General features: G+C 34.9%; 1 protein-coding gene across 2 annotated transcripts in view; it reads right to left on the bottom strand.

Moving 5' to 3' along the window:
• LOC145694306 (A disintegrin and metalloproteinase with thrombospondin motifs 1-like) overlaps positions 1–22,000 on the bottom strand; it is a 176,678-nt gene that overhangs the window by 103,463 nt on the left and 51,215 nt on the right. For both annotated transcript variants that reach the window (XM_081770395.1, XM_081770400.1), the window contains exons 4-5: positions 15,529–15,621; positions 12,150–12,391 (exon numbers count right to left, since the gene is read on the bottom strand). In XM_081770395.1, coding sequence (XP_081626521.1) covers positions 12,150–12,391; positions 15,529–15,621 — 335 coding nt within the window. The remainder of the gene's footprint in view (positions 1–12,149; positions 12,392–15,528; positions 15,622–22,000) is intronic.

Below are 22,000 nucleotides of genomic sequence, written 5' to 3'. Positions count from 1 at the left end.
CAAAGGAAAGGAGCAAAGGATTGGAATATTTTTCTCCATAATCTTAAGGTTATATCTGTTAACTAAAGAATATATGACATGCGTCAGTTTTCTGTAACGATTCCTGTAATGTTATTGAGATTATCATCATTTTGCTCAAATACGAGTATTGTTGCGTCATACATAATTGATATCCTTTCTTCATAGTTTTGGGGAAGTCATTATTTATATTATTATATTATTATATTATTATAAAACAATTTTAACGTTGATCTTTGTGGATGTCTAATTAGAAACAAACCAATTATAAATATGCATGTATTCAGATTTCAGAATGTGTTCACGACAGTGATTTATAATACTGATATGTACTACTACTTCGTCTACATCGCCTAATATACACCGTATAATATACTCTACAATAGTTGATCAGTTTCATCTACCGTAATATGAGTTTCATCTCCCTTCTCTAGAATAAGCGTCAAATCTGCCCACCACCCAATGTTGAAGACAATGAATGGCGTATTTAGGATTTTGTTTCGAGGGGCTATGTCCAACACAGGGAAGGAAGTGGGCAATTGCCCACCTGAGTTTGAGAATTAAATATATCTTAATTTATGCATAAATCGAAGTTATAATGGCAAAAATTGCAGACCGATAAATCCTATATGATATGATACAAAAATTTAGGAGTGAATCTAACCCTTTATTCTATTCATATAAGAAAAAGGAAACGTCCTCTTGGCCTTCCTAATTTCAAGGACTAATTATTCCCCCGTTTTGATTTTCCTTAATTCAAACATTTCCTTCTTTTAAAAATAACTGACCGATATAATTTTTCCTTTGTTATAATAACCAAAGTCCTGTCATGTTGATATCCGCACAAGTTGGCGTGGAACACCAGTTTCGCTTATCAACTCCTCTTAGTTTTGGTGTTACTGATGACGGCCGACTTGAATCACAACTGACAACGGTCGATAAAGTATAGTAAGCGAAACGAAAGAAAGTAACATCAAGAAAAAGAAACAGAAAAGTAGAAAGGACGAAAGAAAGAACAAAAGGACGCAGTTCTTACATGGAATGAAATTTGACAAATACAGTATTATTTCTGAACAAAGAGCATAACAAAATGGAAAGTCAATGACATTCTTAGAAATGGTATGAAGGATTATTGTTGTGCGCGGAATGCGAAAACTAACAAATTTATTTCGGGGGGAGGTTGAGCCCAGTCCGATACCCCCCTAAATACGCCACTGAAGACAATTCTGATCCTCTGATCCTTCACAGCATTGTTTTTTCAACTTCATAAATATTTTGAACATCGCTTATATATATATATAATATGGGAACGGTCTTGAAACTGGAAGTAGTAGTAGGTTTCTAGAATATCTGGTTTTAGCAGAGACGCACGAACGGACACTGAATCTGTTCTTGAGACTCCAAATTATTTTCAACAAAGTGTTCTTTTTCCCCTCATTTATTATCAAGTTTGTTCTCTGGTAAACAACGATGAAATCCGAAATAGCTAATTTCTTCCACTTTCGGCTTCTATAGTGAGTTAGAGAGTTAGAGGTAGAACTTATTGTTATGATACTCAATCATCCTCAAGATATTATTTCTCGTTTTCTATTGCTATTCTTGCTCTACTGCTGTTACTCATAAAATGAGAAGTTGTAGATTTGTATCAGTTCTGGCTTGAATAGAGTAATAGGAATGGAAATGAAATATATTTCTGAGACTCTGGATTTATATGAAGAAAGATATTTCTATCTATTTTTTAAAGTTTTTGGTCGACTGAAAATAGTGGTAGATAATTATCACTTCTGGCTTTGCTAAAGAGTTGAGGGTGCAGGTAAAACCGTTTCTAGAGACACTGAATCGATTTCAAGAAAGAAAGAAGAGAAACATATCTCAATACCGATTTAAAACAAAACATATCTCGATACTAATTACGGTTTACGTTGTATGGTAATGGACTTGGAAATCGGAAATTGATGATTTCTACAACTTCTGGTATTTAATTACAGAATTAAGAGAGGAGGCAGAACGTATTCTTGAGACATGGAATCCTAACTTTTTTTAAAAAAATAAAGCGCTATCTCTGACCGTTTTTGCTGTCAATAGACCGACACACGGATTTAGTCCTTCTATAAATTCTCCCACACTTTGTATAGCTCAATTTGGAAGTTAAAACGCAAACAAAGAAAATAATTAGTAAGCACATGTTTTCAGGCTTGAATATCTCGTTACCAGCGTGTAAAGAAGAAGAAAAATCTACTTTCCAAGTAGCCGATTACGAAACTTGAAAGGGCGTTTCTGCCATATATTCTTTTGTCTAGTCTTTAAGGCTAAGTACCCTTATTTAGTTTTATTAGTAAGTTTGTGTGCATAACTCATCCTGTCAGTATATTCTTAGCCACCCCACGTTGTATCATCTATACGGGGGTTTGCTCAACAGTCAGACGCCTTTTCTAATACTCTTACCAAAGGTTACCACTGCTCAAAAATTATTAAAACTTTTTTTTTTTTGCTCATTTGCGGCAATCTTGAATTTAAACTAACCTCTCTTCACTGTGGCTCCACAAAAAGTATGGCTAGAAGGGTTTTTTAGAAATGGTTAAATACAGTTGAATTTAGAAGAGCATTGCCCTGTTTACTTTCTTCTCCGAAAATCTAAAGTTTGAAAAATTAGTTCTGTAATTTGAAGATTGAATTTCTTAAAAGGGGAACAAGAAAAAAAATGTAAAAGTTTGGCCCTAGATATTCTTACTAGTAGTTATTGTGGATTCGCGTGATTCAAAATATTGATTCATGTTTTACATACTCTCAAATGGCTGTAAATAGATCGAAAAGTAGTAAAGATTGTTGTTGTTTCGTAAAGTGAAACAACTACGTTTTTCTTTTTGACTTTGTGTTTTGTTTGTATATAAGGAAGCAAAATATAGATAAGATAAGCCTTTAACTTAATTGTATCAGTTTTAGTTATGTGTAATTCGTTATATACAGGGTGCTAACGAACATCATTCCATAATTTTAGTAGACGGTTCCTTATATCAAATGTAAAGAAAGGTTCTAATAAACACGATTCAGAAATGCATTCTTTCAATCATAAACCGCCGAAAATCCGAAACTACATTTTAAATCACTCTGGCTTGTAAATGTAATTTAGGAGACTCTCGCAAGGTGCTTGAGGAATTACACAGGAACTAGTATGCGCTTTATCTTAACACCTATGTTTGACAAAGAGCTCCTTCGTGGCAAAACGGTTAGCGTACGCGCCTTTGGCGTGGGAGACCTGGGTTCGATTCCCGGTGGGAGCTTATGTGAGGTTCACGTCTCATATAGCCTCGCTGCTGAGCAGGACGTTAAACTCAAAATCAACTAAACTATATTTGACAATCCCCCGGTACCGGTATAATGAATCGTAAAAAGTAAGTTAAGATACGGTGATAGACTATATTTTTAAAAACTAATTGATTATTCTTTGCGTGTTTAGACTCTTATTGCTACGCTGGGACGATTGAAAGGTTTACTTTCTCATTGAATCAGAATCTGGTAATTTCAGAATCTGGCAAGGTTTGTTTGAGTTTACTCTTAATAATAAAAGAAGAGAAAAATACAAAAAAAAAAAAAAATGAAAGGAATGAACAGCTTGCATTCATGTTTTTGTTCTAGGTTTCTTGTCATTTGTTTAATCTGTTTGTTAGAATCAACAAAATTTATTAGAGAGGGACATATACTTTTAGGATACAGTAAAGGGAATCTGAAATACTTTGGCGAATATTTGTAACATTTTAATATATGTAACATCTAATATATATTTTCGGAATCAAGCAATTGTGATGTCTAAAAAAAAAAAAAAACTGATATGATACAAAATAAATTATGCTCTGCCAATAAATTATATCAAAACAAATACATAAATCAAAGACAAATATTTCAAATAAACGTCCCAAATGAAGGTATAGTCTTCAGACTTTATCCTGCTTTAATTAACTTATAAGCTACAATTTTACGAGTTTAATTTTGTTATTATTTTTTAAGAAGATTCATTATTACATTTTTTCTTTTTGCAGTAGCAATTTGGATATCCCAGGAAACGCTCTTGCTCACACACACACACACACACACACACACACTATATATATATATATATATATATATATATATATATATATATATATATATATATATATATATATATGTATATATATATATATATATATATATATATATATATGTATATGGTAAGGTTTTACAGAGAACAGATAGGTAGGTCGTACGAAACAATTCCGAGAACCAATTTTGTGGCTGAAGATAAATTTCCGCTGCGGGGTCCCATAGCAACAAGTAATTTTCTATTCATGATTAATTACACCTTCATTTCTACAATAATCGATTGGTTTCATAATTCAGAATTCTTTTTCTCCTTCAATTATGCACCAGATATACAGCTGGTGTTAGCTAAAGTTTGGGCTAATTAGCAGAGTGTAACAGTATAACATAATCTTGATCATGTAATAAAACTCATTGTTATCATTACTATCATACAATTACGTTAATAGAAATGATGCATACATGGATACTCGTAGCGTGTTTTCATACATAGGCTTGCAAGAAAGGTTTAAAACGAAAAGGGCTAAACAACTCATGGTTCAACCCTATATATAACGCTGAATGTTAGATTGTCCCGTATAAAATCCACACCGTTACCTTCGCATACTTCTAGGTGACTGTAGAAGCTATTTACAGGGTTACTACAAATGGCTTTTGCGATTACAACCTTGAACAAATCTAGCTTGACAACACTCAAACAGGTGAGAATGGTATCAATGGAAATGGAAACTTAAAAAGTTCTGTTTTACATTTGCTTCACATCATCACATGACATATACTCAATGTGAGCTCCCTTTGTCACGCGACACACATCTAGCTCGTAGTCATTTCCTGCCATATATACTCCACAGTTCCCTCGTTTACTGGGTAACTTTCACTCGTAGACGAGTGGGTAACTTTCACTGATTGATGGATTTATTAGACACCACTTCTGGATACTGTGCCTATTGGTTGCATCTTCACCGAACTTTCTTCTAAATTACGTTCCACAATGATAACAGACTTAGAGACAAAAGTTTAACACACAAAACGCCTTCCTGTCCGCATATTTTAAATCACCTCGACCCTAGCCATAGGAACTAAATACATGGTTCTGATTGGTTGAAGTTATCCGTTTCTCGCCACGTAGCATACATATAGCAGAAAGCAAACGTCAGCCTCTTGTAGCCGAGCGTGTTAGCCAGTGGCTTAGTAATGAAAATAGCTTTTAGTATAGGTTCAAACCCAGCTCAAGGAAAGTTTTATTTCAGTTTCATAACACTTTTTACATTGAAATAAGATGAAAATAAAATTCATTTTCTCTTGTACGTAATACATAGTGCAAAAATTGTGGTTTAAAGCTGCTTAGAGATTTCTAACAGCCAGATAAATAATGACGTTATAAACAACACGATAGTGAGAAGCGGGGCCCTCGCCAAGCAAGGGGTTGTTGGGATAGTGAGCAGATAGAGAGGGGGAGGTGGTAGCACATACAACTGTATTGATAAAAAAAAGTGGTTTACTTACGTTAAGAAACATAGCTGAGCGAGCGTCAACGAGCGAAAGGGGTTAGAAAACCGCAGGGCTCGTTTTGTTCCATTGACCTCCATGATAATATGTCACACTCGGGTGGTCCAACTTTGATGTAAATCTAACCTCACCTGCTTCGTTGTGACCAACTTAAAACAGGTAGCTAGGGTCGAGCGCAAAAAAATATGTTTCCTGTCTTCACTGACAGACATTTTCTCTCTTATCGCTCTAGCGGCGAAAACGATAACTACGTGACTGCTGTATTGAAAATTTTTGAGTTTCCGTTTCCATGTGACTGAGTGTTATTAAAAGTAAGATATGATCAGATTTGTATTGAGGAAGATAATTTGTAATAATATTGCAGAATTTTGTTTCAACACGATACTTGGTACAGATTATGAATACGTATATCAATACAAAATTATTACAACATCCTTCCTTTTCGATAAAATCGACTCTTATTACCTTCAAAAATTGAGTTTTACCGTATAAGCGAGGTAGCATTTCTCGGTGCAGATTTACTTTCGGGGACATGCTCATTATGGCTATAAATATAACTTTTTCTGGTCGAATTTCAAGAAACCGAGGCTCTGTAGAATTTTTCCCGGGCAATGTAAAGTATTTGAGCGACTAGTTTTACTATAAAAGTATAGTTCCCGAAGGAGATTGAATGAGTGATTGTAGTCTGACGACACTTTTCAGCTCCGACGTTATACTAGGAGTATTCGCACTATGCGGATACTAGGAGTATCTTATGTAAAGTGGGATCAGCATGATTACTCAAGTTTGTATTCTAGGCAGGTTCCTCTACCTGGAATCGAACCTGGGGCCGCGGCGGCTCAGTGGTAAAGCGTTCACCTATGGTGCATGGGGTCTTGGTTCGATTCCAGCTCGCGCTAAGTGAATTTTGTGGTGGACAAACATAGTATGCGTGGGTTTTCTCGGGGTTCTCCCGTTTCCTACCACTTTCTTCATTTCATCATTTCATTCATTTCTCATCATTACCGTCTCCTTTAGTCTAGCCGGCATAACCATGGGATGTAAAACTTAAAGACTTCATTTTCATTTTTGGAATCGAACATGGTACTAGGCACAAGATAGCACACGCGTTATCCACTTAGCTTCAGTCGGGTAGTATGCCTTTTGAAAAGGCGTTCACTTTATTTTGCGTGTATTTATTTCTTATAGATATCCTCTCTGTCTCTTACTTAGAAATGTCAATTTGAATTAAGCATTTCTTGCAGAACATAAACGAATGTACGGAAAAGTTTCGGAAGCAGAGGTGGGTTGGTGCTGCTTCTATGGTGGAAAATAGAAGGTGACCACTCAAACATAAAGCAAAAAGATTTCAATTCGAATATTTTCGACGCGCCTGTCGCTAAAAATTTGAAGGACGAAATACATTGTTTCTTCTTTTCGGTAAGGCCCTTCAAGCAAAGTACATTCATATTTTGTTTGTCTCCTAATTTAAGTCGTTTCTGATATATGAACATTTTTTTTTATTTTCGAATTTTCAACAATAACTTCGAAATTCGAGGGAATTTGAAGCTGATTTTCTGGCCAAAGTTATCTTTGGATATGAGGTACCTTTGGTATAGTTATCATATCAATCCGTGTAAGAGCACTTTTCACCCCTTATATGGCCATACCCTTTGGGCTATAATAATAATAATAATAATAATAATAATAATAATAATAATAATAATAATAATAATAATAATAATAATAATAATAATAATAATAATAATCATCATCATCATCATCATCATCACCATCATCATCATCATAAAGCAATGACTATTGTCAGAAAGTCATCTAGCATACTCGGTTAGTTTAAATGTCCACTAAAAACAGAGAATTCGTGTTATTATTCAGTTCAAAATCTCTTGTCGTCGCGAATTCTGTCGAGGAATTTGAAGCTTAAAATATATAAAACGATGATCATCTCCGTTGTTCTGTATGGTTGCGAAACATGGTCGCTTACTCTGAGGGAAGAACATAGACTGAAAGTATTTGAGAACAAGATCCTGAGACGAATATTCGGATCCAAGAGGAACGGGAATGGGGAATGGTGGAAACTTCATAACGAGGAACTACATAATTTATACGGTTTACCAAACATTGTTAGGGTCGTCAAGTCTAGGAGACTCAGGTGGGCAGTTCATGGAAGAAAGTAGGAACGTTTTCAAAGTTTTAACTGGAAGACCAACCGGAAAATGACAATTAGGAAATAATCCTAGGTCCTACAATGGGAAGACAATATTAAGGTGGATCTCTCAGAAATAGAAATACAAAGTAAAAAACTGGATCCAATTGCCTAAGGATAGAAGTCAGTGGAGAGCTTTTGTGAACGCGGCATTGAACCTCCGGGTTCCATAGGCTATAGTGTTAGTTATACAGGATGAACGGTATATACGGTTACGCTAATTATTCTTCAAAGCTTGTTTGATCCTCGATAATGTTAGAGCATTAATACTTCCTGATTGGTTCACAGCCAAAATACCAAGCAGGATTGATCATTCATATAGATGAACGATTCTTACTGTTGTTGTAATATAGACACACACACAAAGTTACTCGAATCTCAAATATAGTTCAGTGATACATCAGTAACTTGATATCAACTATCAAAATATCCAAAAAAAAAAAAAAATCAAAAAATATCAAGAGACCAAAAAAATATCGAAATATCAATATACTGATCTGTAATATTTCTCATATGGATGTTTCTATATTTAAAAGTATGAACAGCTCGATCGATTTAACAAATTGGTATTCTAACATAAGCATAATACTAATATTTACACACAATGTACTGTATGTGAATACCATAACTTCCTTGTTCTAGGGTTCTTTCATGTATACCAGAAAAGACCATGATTGCTGCTACTTAGGAGTTCTTCTCTTTTTATAACCCCATAAATAAAGAAAATTAGAAAAAAAGACAACGTCCTCTGAAACTATAGAAACACTGCATTTGAGAAATTTATAGTCCACTATTTTACTAAAACACTACTTCAGTAATTTTTTATGAGGTATATAATTTTGACGTTATATATGATGCGCGAATCTTTGTTATGCATTATATGAAATAAGTCTCAGAGGAGGCAGGGAGAGCCTTGATTAAACTTTAGTGTGTTTTCTGATATAAAAGAGAAAGTCCAAAAGCTGAAGGCTTAAATGATGGAAGCTGAGGGCGAGCATAATACGCATTTTTGTTATAAGAAAAAGAAAAAAAAAGTAGAGCGAGAGAATTAAAAAAAAAAAGAGAAAGAAAAGGTAGCCATCTCTGATGTATCACTTAAGGTAAGTGGATACAAATTTAATTTTACCCCTTCTCTACAGGAGTCTGTGCCTCTCTGAACGAAGACTTAGGAAAACTCAATTTCACGGTCGCTCAACTCTTTGGGCCATTTTGCAGCAGAAACACAACAGGTTCATCGCTTTTACCTGCTTGCTCTTCATGTTTTTTTAAAAAAGATAGTAACTTCGAATATAAAATATTGACACTTTCTTTCTTGAGTTTGTTGTTTTAAAAGACTTTTAATCCATTGATACTAACTGAAAATCTTTTGGATTAAAGAACACGGAGATGACAGTTCTGAGACTCAAAATTAGAACTACATACTAATTATAATCTATAACCATTCTTCTTGATTGGATATGGCGTTATTAGATGAAGATGAAGAATATAATTTATTACCCAGAGCTGAATCAGGAACAGCATTTTTCGTTCACCAATGAATAATATTAGCAATTAAGCGGCTTGAATTTGTTAATAATAGACTTCCATTTATTACTCTTGAGGGTCGGTGGTGTGATATTATTGTTTTAAATGTACATACCCAAACAGAAGATAAGAAATGACGATATAAAAGACAGATTTTACGAAGAAGTGGAACGGATATTTGACCAACCTCCGCGATGCCATATGAAAATTCTATTAGGGGATTTCATTACGAAGATAGGATGAGAGGATATTTTCAAACCAATTATAGGAAACGAAAGTCTGCATAAGAAAAGTAATGACAATGGTGTTAGACTCGTGAACTTTGCAACATCCAGAAACCTTATCCGGAGGAGTACAAAATTCCCAAATCGCGACGTTCATAAATATACTTGGACCTCACCAGACAGAAAAGCACATACTCAGATTGATCACGTTTTAGTAGATAGAAGAAGACAAGCTAACATAACTGATGTTCGGTCATTTAGAGGAGCTGATTGTGACACTGACCACTACCTGGTAGCAGCTATAATATGAGAGAGAATATCGTTGAATAAAGGAAATATTCAATGTATGAAAACGGAGAGATTTAATTTAAAGAAGTTAGAGGAGAACCAGGCAAGAGAGGAATACCAGATTTAAGTTTCGAATAGATTCTCGGTTTTAGAAGATTCGGAGTGCGCTAGTGTTGAAGATACTTGGATTGAAATCAGATATAGCATTAAAATTTCAGCAAAAGGAAAATTGAGACAAGGGGTGTTTAGGATTCCATCTTAACTTGTGAGTCTACGTCTTGTATAGCCTCGATGGTGAAAATGGACGCTAAACTTGAATAAGCAAATAAATAAAGAAACAAAGAACCATCAGTTCTCGGTTGCGCGAATTTTTTGCCCGACTTACCTCTACTTTGGAACAAGAACAAGAAAGCGAAGAACTATTTTAATGAAACTTTGTGTCTTCGTTGCAAACTCCACTTCTTTAAATTTCAAGCAGATTAAATTGAAACGAAAGATATTAATTGCATTTATCTCATAATGAAATCTATATTAATGAGAAATAGCAATACCACATGTACATCCTGAGAAGAAGTTTGGTTTGGATGTTATGAGGTTGCATATACTTTTGCATACTACGAATCCACCTTGAAATCAGACCATATCTAAACATTCTGTTGAGAGCATGTCTGGGAATTATATTCTGTAGGGAATCCCTTGCACACTCATTGCACATTAATGAAATATGCATTTTTGGATTGTGTATGTATGATTTCCTTTACGGTGATATGGACCGCCACTCCACAGTTTCCCGAATTCAAAATAGCGCGCCTTGAAATTTTAATTTTTCCACGATTTCAGACAGCTCTAAGTCTGAAATTATGTACTTTTACCCACAGGTCCATATGAAATTTTTCTCTTATTGTGATGTGAGGAATCACCTTACAGTTGCACACAGTAAAATTACTTCTTATCTTATAATACATGAAGAACCGAATTTTTTGATTTCCCATATTTTTTGGGACCGGGTGAATAGATATGCTCAATCAATGAACTCAATGAATCAATGAACTTTTGAGCCTCTACGTCCCTTCCAAAATATAGTATTACATCATAAATAGTCAGGCCCGTATTTAGGTGAGTGCTATTCTGTGCTTGAGCACAGGGCGGCAGAATTCAGGGGGCGGCAAAATTTTGGATTTTCTTTTAACTAATATTTAAAACTAGTAACCCGCAGAGTCCAGCGCAAGCGCCAGAAAATATGTTCATATATTTAATTCGCTCTAATTACAGTAGTTACTAATTAGCTAGCTTATCTGATTACTTTTTTTTTATAAATCATCCTCTCCCACCCCATCCCAAAGGGGTGAGGATAAACTTGAATATCATGAAAACTGATACCGTTAAACTCAGTAACCTCGAAAACTATGAATTCAACAGTAATATATTTGTCGTTTTTGATTACTTATAAAATCTTCCTTCTCCCTGGGGAGTGAAGTATGACCAGTGTCACTATTCATCTCAGTGACCCCAAAAACTGTGAATTCAGTTCTAATATTGGTCGTTTGCGGGAGGGCGGCAAATTTTGTGCGGGGGCGGCAAATTATTTAGAGCACAGGGGCGCAGAATATATAAATACGGGCCTGTAAATAGTACGATTGAAATTCTACGGTTGGTAGAGCAAACTTCTTAAAAGTGAGTGCAATATTGTTTGTGGTCGGATTACGACTGTGCAGCTGAACCTATTGACATGAACTCGGAACGGGATTCATTCAAATGTATCTTGTATGAGGGTTAGTGAGAGATCATATCATACAATAGGCAATGAATTTATTAATTGTCACATTTAATATCCGTTTTCTATTGTTGCACATGATAAAATTATCTCTACTGTTTCTAACGCAGACATTCTACGTAAACCACAGAATGCCATAGGGGACAAATAAACTTAAAGCAAGGAAAATCAGGCATGGTATGTCCAATGACAGACTTAGGACAGCATACGAATAGAAAATTACACTGAAACAGTTAGACGACGAGGGAAATGTATGAACCTGTATTTAGCACTTTGATCGATCTCTATTCTTACCATTCAATTTCGATTAAAACACATCCTAACTGGGAATTCATACACATCTTTCACATATGTTACATAACCTATTTTCTCCGTGAGAAGAAAGGGTGTTCAGCTAATATCTACTAAAAATAAAGAGTAGCTACTTCTCTTTACTGCGTAAATTGGAAACAACCTTTCATTTGTGAAATTGATCATGTTAAAATGGTAATAATATTTAGAATGACAAGAGAAAATCGCTACGTCTTACATGTGGCCAACTTCATGAGCGATTATAAATGCACTGCTGAGTCCTTCGTCTCTGTTAAGAGCACAGCTACGATTGCGATCGCATGCCCCTGAGACAGGAGCATATCCAGAGGGTCCTCCAAGATCAAGACGGGTCAACCAGACAGCAAGGTCATGTCGTTGACTGGAAGATAGTGAAGAAAGCAGATCTTTATTCCAACGGTTGACGTTATCAAGTGAGTCCTTTGAGTTTCCTTCTTGAACCTATAAGACAAAGAAATGAACACTTAATATTTCAAAACTAAATTGAGATAATTACTGTACATCCAATGTTTTGCTATGGGAAAATCTGTTATTGTTTTCTAATAATGAACTAATATCCAAGCGGTAAATGTATAGTACACTTAGGGACGCGCACGAGACGAGTCGAGACAGAATTTTCCTGACAAAATTCGAGTCGAGACACAGCTCTTCCAATAGAGAAGAATACATTTTTCGAGTCGAGACATAACTTCTACAGCACATTTTCGAGACGAGACAGCCTCAAATCTTGTCTCGTGCGCATCCCTAAGTACACTCATGTCCAAAATCATTGTCACATATCTATAACTGTCTTCTTATAAGAATATAATTTGATAATTATTTTGTAGGGTACTTTTAATACTGATACTATGTGTATAATCGGGAAATGTATATTTATGGTAAATTTCATAGGGAAAAAAATATAAATACGAAAATTAGAATGAGTAAAACAAAATGTTGCTAAATGGACAATAAAGTTTTATTTTCGTTTTATTGTTCTTATTTACTGCTGTTGTGACATGAAATTTGCCACATATATGTCTTTGCACTAACATTATAAGGAATACCGGGCGAATTAGTTATCAAATTATATTCCTACAACAACATATTTATAGACATTGGACAATCATTTTTGACATGAGTGTACATCATCAATTAACTTTTTCTGACGAGTTTGAGTTATCATTTGGTTTTAATACGCATAATTGTATATACATTTGATTTTATCTCCAAGATAAGAAAAATGGGATAATGTAAATTCTACCTCCTCGAAATAATAAAGAATAAAAAAATCTTCATAGTGGTTAGTGTAGTGAATTATACGTGTATTCCTTGTATATTGCTTCACGAAAGTCACCGGATATACAATATCTGGCAGAGCGAGAAAGTTTACGATTTATCTAATAAGATGTCAGACTTACGTTCGTCTGGATCACAGCGGTATTACGAAAGGCTTTCTACCAGTTTCTGGTAAATATTAGGCGTTATAGTAATTTATTCCTTCTTCAAAGAGGTACCAAGTATTTCCGAAGAATTGGCATTTGGACAGGACCACAAACGACTTTCGAATTCTTCCCGAAGATGTTCCATATGGTTCAGAACAATACTTTTAGCAGATCAGTCTAGTCGTTGTACAAAATTATCGCCACACTATCAGAACATAGTCAGTTGAGAAATGTTCGACTGGTTGGAGTCAAATAGAAACCTTCACATCTGACTGAAAACATGTACCTTCATTCATCACTCTATAGCACAGTCTTCCATTGATAAAATGTCCATGTTTTATCGGCGATGCACCATGTCAGTTAAGCCGTCTGATTCGTTCCAGTAATATTAGGCTTGTATGCGCCTGGTCCCACATGCAATAACAGGCGTAGAGCTTTGTTTCGATATCACACAACTAGAAGGATACATCCGTTTTCGTTTGAACTCATGATGGAATATGAACCGATTGACGTCGACTTGAACATATCTCTCTTTTCAGCACCCTCCTCATCCGTGCCATTTTTCGTTTCTGGTGATACTATCACTTAGTTATTGCGTGTGTCCACTTAGTTATTGAGGCACCAACCGTTGATTTTGGATATTCCGTAGTGATAAACTAGACATAAAACAGCTATGATGATGCCCCTTTAAAAGCTTGAAAATCAATATGTAGCTTTCCAATGGATTTCTTAACCGACCTAGCGACACACACACACACACTGTAACCATATACATGTATATACATGAAAGTGAAATGAACCTCGATGCGATTTCGAATAAAGAAGAGATATATCTAATTTCATTATGACATCAACCATAACTTCGATTACATATGGTACCCTTCTAAAATTATCAAGCATATGTAGTGATAGTGTAGCAGAGCATAACAGCCTAGACACCCACAAAGTTCTACGGGCCTAGAATAGTACCACCACAGCAATGTTTAATGTTTCATTTAAGGACACATAACTCTGCAATTGTTAGTCGCACAAAAACGCAGTAGGTATCAATGGAAACCCTAAGTACTGGAAAAATACCTTTATATCAAGTTTTTTTCTAATATCTGCGACAGTGAAGCATTTAGAGCGAGAGAAATGAAATTAAGGTGCTTTTCTTTTAACATTTGTAGATTTTGATAGTTTACTGTGGTACTGTATGAAGTGCAAATAAGATAATGTGTAATATACTTACATTGAATAGAGCTCATTCGTGGCTAAGCGGTTAGCGTACGCGCCTTTGGCGTGGGAGACCCGGGTTCGATTCCCGGCGGGAGCTCATGTGGTTCGGATTCCACGTTAATCAGTAGGTCCACGTCTCATATAGCCTCGCTGCTGAACGGGACGCTAAACTAAAATCAACTCAACTCAACAACTTACATTGAATAGGTATATATTAAAACCACTATACTAAAACTACTTTATATTATATTTAAAGCCTGAGCCTAACCACCTTATCTTCCATTTAAATTTAATTTGCGCTGAGTGCGCCTTGGCATTCGCATTTAACAACTATTCCAGTAATAGCACGTTTCTCCAGCGTCCCAAGCATTGAATCTCCTGGAAATAGATGACGTGGACATGGGAAAGTTCAGGACTTTTGATATGTTATTCAGGGCATCAAAAAGAAAAAATGTATCAATTTCAGCTTCACACTATTCTTTTTGCAAGGTTAAAACCTAAAATGGCTGAGCTAAAGCTGTAGATCTTATCACACATTAAGCTGTAGGTCTATGTCTTACAAAGCTGAAATATTAAATTCTAAAACAACGAAGCCTTTATAACTTAATTTTCGGAAGCACATACACTATAGTTATGTTCCATTTTGAATCTTCATGTTGATGCTCTGTTCAAAGTTGGACTTAAGCTGTTCCTGTCTCTCCTATATCTGACGCATTTAAATGTTCTAAAGCAGAAACTGTGCGCTTAATGGATCTATATCAATTGTACAGTAAAGTTCCATGTATCACGATAACAAGACCGAATACATTGACACTCGTTATAGGGTGTACAATATTGTGACACCGCGTCCAATTACGTACTTCTTTATTGAACTTACAATTTCATCCACTGTAACAAGCAATCTTATAATTATCTTTAAAAATGAATTAAAAATACCTTGCTGTCATTTCTGTTCTCATAAATTAACAATCTTAAGATGGCTATAGTTAATCTTGAATCTAAAGAAGGATCCGCATAGATGGCACTCACCTGAAAAATAAGAGAAACAAAAGCAAATTCGGTAACAGAAAGAAGTAAACATGTACCATTGTACAGCGGGCGACATTTCTAAATGGTACAGCCATTGGAGATTTACGGCTAAGGTGTACCATTTAGAAGTGTCCCCCGCTGTATAAGAAACTAGAATACTATAAAATTAATGAATTTGTTCATGTTTACTTTGAAGATGTTTCCATATAAGAAAGTATTCATGAAATTAAGAAAATATGTCACCTACATCACTTAGAAATACAGTATATATTTGGACTGACTACAATTTGTGGTTATAATTTTCTACTTTTATGTGAAATGAGATATATTTCTGTATCTTTCTTGCAGAGAGCTATACTATTTTAATTGACAGCACCAAAACGTCACAATAGACAATATATTTAATACGAAGTTACATTAAAAACTATTAGACAATGGTATAATTAACTTAAAGATATACTTAGATATCTTTTTGAATAACTTTATCATACTCGAAAATATTATAAATCAGTGGCGTCGCCTTGTACAGTTCGCTAGAGCACGTGAACCACCAACTATCGTGGCTGTTTGTTGCTCCTTAAAACATTTAATAATATTTAGAATATTATTATATTGTCGTTTCGTTTCTATTCTTCTCTTGCTTTATCCCTTGCGTATATGCATTCCATTATCACACCACGTTCACAACAGAGCAGCGAGCGTGATAGGCTGCTCTGTGTGTAGTACGGAAGGGAAACGCGGGCAGCTGAGGGGAGGAACTGCGGTCTCCTGACGGATGACGTTCAAATCAAGATTTGCACGAGCAGCATTGACAGCACTGTTGTTATTGTGTTTTTAGTAAAATGGCGCTTTAAACAGAATCAAAGGATAAACTGCAACTTAAAATATATATAATATAATAGTACTATATAACTTATTCTTTCAATCAGTTTTCTACATTTATTTTTATCTCAATTTCTCGTAATGAAAATACACTAATTGAACAAACAAAATTACGGCTTTCCGAGGTCGTACCAAGGGGAATGGGAGGTTTAAAACCCTTCCCCAGAGATTTTTAAGTTAATGCAGAATAAAATTAAATTTTAATTTATTTTCAAGATTTTTTTAAAAATATGTATAATCTCTGATTTTTCTTTAGGCTACGTTTTTTTACCTAAATAATCTACATATTTGTAAGAAAAGTGAATAGCTTATTAAAACATGCTGTACTTGGTTATATTGTTACAATGATAAAATCTTACCTTCTGTATTGTGGGAACCTGAAGGAAATTTTGGAATTGATTTTTTTCAACATTCATCTTTAATTCATGCAAAATAGAAAAAGACGAGTATTGAGATTTGCAGTAACGTACGTTCAGCTGTAACCGGAAAGTTTTTTTTCTTTGGAGGGGGAGAAACAGTAATGAAGTGTCTTGAGATAACAATGCAAAAGTACATGGACAAAGCGTTCCTAATTAAAGGTGCCTCTGCAACTATCATAATAATTTGGTACATTGCATGTTTCGTATATACTGTTAACAGTTCACTAAAGAGCATACATGGCAATTCAAATATACGAGTTGAGTTGATTTTGAGTTTAACGTCCCTTTCAGCAGCGAGGCTATACGAGACGAGACCTATTGATTAACGTGGAATCCGAACCACATGGGCTGCCTCTGGGAATCGAATCCGGGTTTCCCATGCCAAAGGCACTTACGCTAACTGCTTAGCCACGAAGGAGCTCTGCAAATATACGAGATGACAGACGTTTGCAATCTTGATACTAATGGAGATTACATTTAATATATTGTGAAATTGATGGTGAGTCTGTAGAAAGAGAATGGCATATAACAAAATTCGTGAAAATCATAGCAAATATTTTGAAGTTGACTTCAGAAACTGAAAATTGTGTTACTATATTAAATAATATGAAAGCATTTAAAGGAGTGCCGTGGCTCAAAATAGTCTCAGTGCATTAGCTATAGTATCAACAGAGAAAAAATTGAAGAAACTAAACTTCAGATTTAATAATATTTAGAATATTATTATATTGTCGTTTCGTTTCTATTCTTCTCTTGCTTTACCCCTTGCGTATATGCATTCCATCATCACACCACGTTCACAACAGAGCAGCGAGCGTGATAGGCTGCTCTGTGTGTAGTACGGAAGGGAAACGCGGGCAGCTGAGGGGAGGAACTGCGGTCTCCTGACGGATGACGTTCAAATCAAGATTTGCACGAGCAGCATTGACAGCACTGTTGTTATTGTGTTTTTAGTAAAATGGCGCTTTAAACAGAATCAAAGGATAAACTGCAACTTAGAAAGGGTAAAAACTTTAACCCGCTAACTCAAGTAGCTCACTATTTTGATGAAAATTTAGTTGGGGAATGCAAGCATTCTTTCTTTTACATTGAGAAAAATCTGTTCTCCGGATAGCGGTATATTGTAGAAATATACGGAATCATCTTGTTTACTACAGAAATCAGTATGGAGCATACTTATCCATATGCTACACACGCATTGCCCTTAGAAATTACGTCATGCCGTTGCAGGATGTCTGACATCTACCAGTTTTCCATATATCACATGCATATACTTATGTTACATGCCTAAGCTATATGTTATATAAGTTCACTTGCATGTGGGATCCTGACTGCCTATATTATTTCATGCGGAAAGTACGTATAGATGGAACACTTATACGGAAAGTATTATTTTTAAAAAAATGCGTTTTCAGTTATACGTCTGCTGTACGTTAACTACAGGAATTACGCATGTAACCTACCTTTTAAAGTATGCCACCTACATTTTTTCTCAGTGTAGTCGTCGTCCTCAATTTTTACATGCCAGAGACGCCTACGGTTGAACCTATGTCTATTTTTTGTTATTATTATTAGTCACTACACTAATATGTTGCATTATTTTCCCAACTTGTCTTTGACCTATCCAGTAAGGTTATTCAGATTTTGCCAAAGGGAGAAGGTGTAAGATTGTCCATCAACCTAAGAGTTTCACGTTTTTATTAGTATACAATTTATTTTTAAAAAAAAGTGTTTCTCAAACTCAGCGGGATCAGTTGCCCCTTCCCTCCCTTATGTTGCCCTTGAACCTATCTAGAGGGCTTCTGAACCTATACTTGACGTATATTTCAAACGCGAGCGACGTGACTTGCTAATTTTAGACTGCTTAATAAAATCCAAGTGAATGCGTCAAGTTCTGTGTCATGTAACTGTCTTAATTTATTCATTTGTCCTCTCCTTTTATTCCAGGTATTTTCCTCGAAAGTTTGTTTGAGGGAACACTTATATTTAACTTTAGACCTTAATACGCTACCTTCTTGTTCATGGAGAACCGGCGGTGAAATTAAACTTTTGAGGTTTAAAGTTTTCACTTATAAGTTCTTTTATTATTACATTTTCTTACATTTTTCAAATACATTTTACTATTGATATTCATATAACATTGTATGTATATATGTATATAAATTTTTATACCGATAGATATCCAAGAATATCGACAAAAAAACAAACAAAAAAAAAAAACCTCAAGAAAATACTGATAAGTGTATACCGTATGAATGGAATGTGGTATTTGGGTGCAAAATATTTTTGTATATTTTCCAATTTATTTTCTTATAAGTTTAAGGAATCCTCTTGCGTCTATATATATGTACAGACATTGTTAATTGATCTAAGAGTTATGAAAGTACCAACTCATGAACCAAGAAATTAACTGCTACGATCATCTTGTTCATCCGGAGGCCAAAAGCAATGACATCTCATTAATCGTCATTAGTGACCGCTAATTGCTCCTTCTCCCCTCTCCCTAATACCTGCAGTTTTCTTTTTTGTTGTCTAACAATATCTTCCTTCTCTTTTACTATTTTTGTCACAGCACTGCTCTATAGTCAACTAACCATCAAAGCCTGTCCTTCCAAGAACCGCAAATTAATCACCTGACTCCAGCAACAAACTTCGTCTGCGTGGAAAATCAAATCACGTTGCTGCAGCTATGAAGGAAAGTGAAAACCCTCGAAGTCACCAACTAGAGTTTACTGCTCTGGTCTACTAATAACGTTCACAGCCCTTCGCGTCATCATTAATAAACTTCACCTAAGGGACAGCACGCCAACGACCGAAATATATTGTTCAAGCTTGACAGATAGAAATTAACTGTTACATTCATCCTAAAGAATATGACAAAAAAACTTGAAAGTCAGCATAAGATTTAGAAGAAAAAAATGACAAATGAATCAAACTGTCAATTCATTATTTTCATACAATCAACTATTATCAATCCAAAGGTGGATGAAGGTCTCATCAATTCTTCTTCACAACCTTCGGGAAATTCTTTTCAAATGTTACTGCGAAGTGCTTTTTTGATTCTTGATTTCATCGCACTTTATTATGTGAGAACGTTTCCCTATGTCACCTCTTGTTTTTGGTCCGTAAGACGGGGTTACTTTGCACATCAGGGGTAACTTTGTACAAAATATAAAAAGAATAGCACAGTCCTCTGTCGGTAAAACCATAAACTGTAAAGAGAAAGTTTCAAATGCCACCGTAAGATATCTGGATTTTGGCTATAATGTTGGCGATTAACATCAGTTCTAATTACCTGAAGGGTTTATTGTAGAGGTATGGAAAGCAGTCATTGTAAACGCCGACAAAATGTGAAAGATATCACCTACAAGAATTTCCGTCAAAATTAAGCCAGCTTCGTAGAATACTACTATATATAATGGGACTTTGAAGCAATAGTTGTGAGAAGGCGGTTGCAGCTTCTAATCGGGGTTACTTTGCATATATCCAAAGTAGCCTTAGATAGGAAATTACTACTGCTGGTGCACTCAGAAAAGCTTAGGTTTTTTTTTTTTTTTTTAATTTTAGAAATCACTAGAGTTTTGAAGGGGCTTGAAGCTTATACGCATAGGAATGAATAACGTTAGTTTTTTAAAAAGAAAAAAGAAAAATAAATCACGCAATTTAGGTGGGCTTCAGCCTGAAAGCCCCAAACACCGTAAATATTTCACTGTTTACGTTGGGGATGATATTCTTGGACATAAAAAGTAACCAATGCAAATCAATTCACGGGGATGTTTTTCTGTTCCTGAGTTGGCAATTTGTGATGCATATACTAAACTATTAGAATGTGGTTCCTGTGCAGGTACCAGAAAATACCTAATTTTCTTTACAAATATCGATAAGTCATACTAAGTACTGATACCGATACCATCATTCTAATATCAATATTTGAAGAAAGTGAAATGTATAAATATTGAAGGGATATAGTGTGTATCAGTTTTGTATAAGAAGTGAAATGTATGAATACTGAAGGGAAAACATTGCACAGAAACATTATGTTCGTATATTGAACATGCTATTTTGTATGTTGTGCAAAGTATCCGCACCAATGGGGTAACTTCGCACCAAAGTTTATATTTCAATAACTATGGTCATATTGAATGTTGACTAATGCACTTGCACGATTGTTTTCCTTATATATATATATATATATATATATATATATATATATATAGCTATTATACGCTTAAAATACAATATTCTAAATCATTTCGTTTGTAAGTTACATGCGGTATCCAGCGAAGAATTGATTTTATCCAGCAATCATATTTTCTTTTTGATAATATGTCAGGCTCATTGTCATTTCAATGACTTTATTTTAAGGATAATATCCGTCACTCCTGTCATCTTTCTGATTCAAATGATTATTTGCTATCTTTGCGGCTGATTCTAAAATATAATTCTTTATGCTTTGTTGGGTGGTCTGAAGATGGCGAATGTATGATCTTAGTAGTGTCTACATATCCAATTCATACGTAAGAACAAGCAAAATACATTCACTGAAAATTTTACGCTTTACACACATTTCATTTGACTTTTCAATACATAACACTGTTGTTTCCGGATGAATTCCACCTTAACTACTATTTCCATCCATGAATATCTTCTTTTACAGGTAGACATATTAATTTTTCCTAATTTTGCATATTTAATTTCAATCCTTAATTTCTTTGCAAAGTTGTTGATCTTCACTTTTATCTTTTTCATATTCATTTTCAACCTGACTTCCTTGCTCTTCTTTGCAGTTTTGCTTAGTGTTTGCATAGAGAACGATCTCATCAGCAAAACGAAGATGAGTCAGATGTTCTCTTATTGTTGTTGTTTAAATATGAAGTAATGAAGTAACAATTTAGTGAATGAAATACAGCATTCTTAGTGAATGAAGTACAGAATTTAGTGAATGAAATACAGAATCCGAACGCCCCAGAACTCGAACAACTTGGAATTCGAACAAAAATTCGAACAAATTTTGCCTCGGAATACAAACGCTGGTTTAGAATCCAAACTCCTAGCACATTGTTCACGTGCGTTCATGC

Source organism: Thermobia domestica, chromosome 1, assembly GCF_964235325.1.
Source record: "Thermobia domestica chromosome 1, izTheDome1.hap1.1, whole genome shotgun sequence".
NCBI classification, from domain to species: domain Eukaryota; kingdom Metazoa; phylum Arthropoda; class Insecta; order Zygentoma; family Lepismatidae; genus Thermobia; species Thermobia domestica.
Note: the sequence above shows the minus strand (reverse complement) of the source record. Positions and strands in the feature narration are given on the sequence as shown.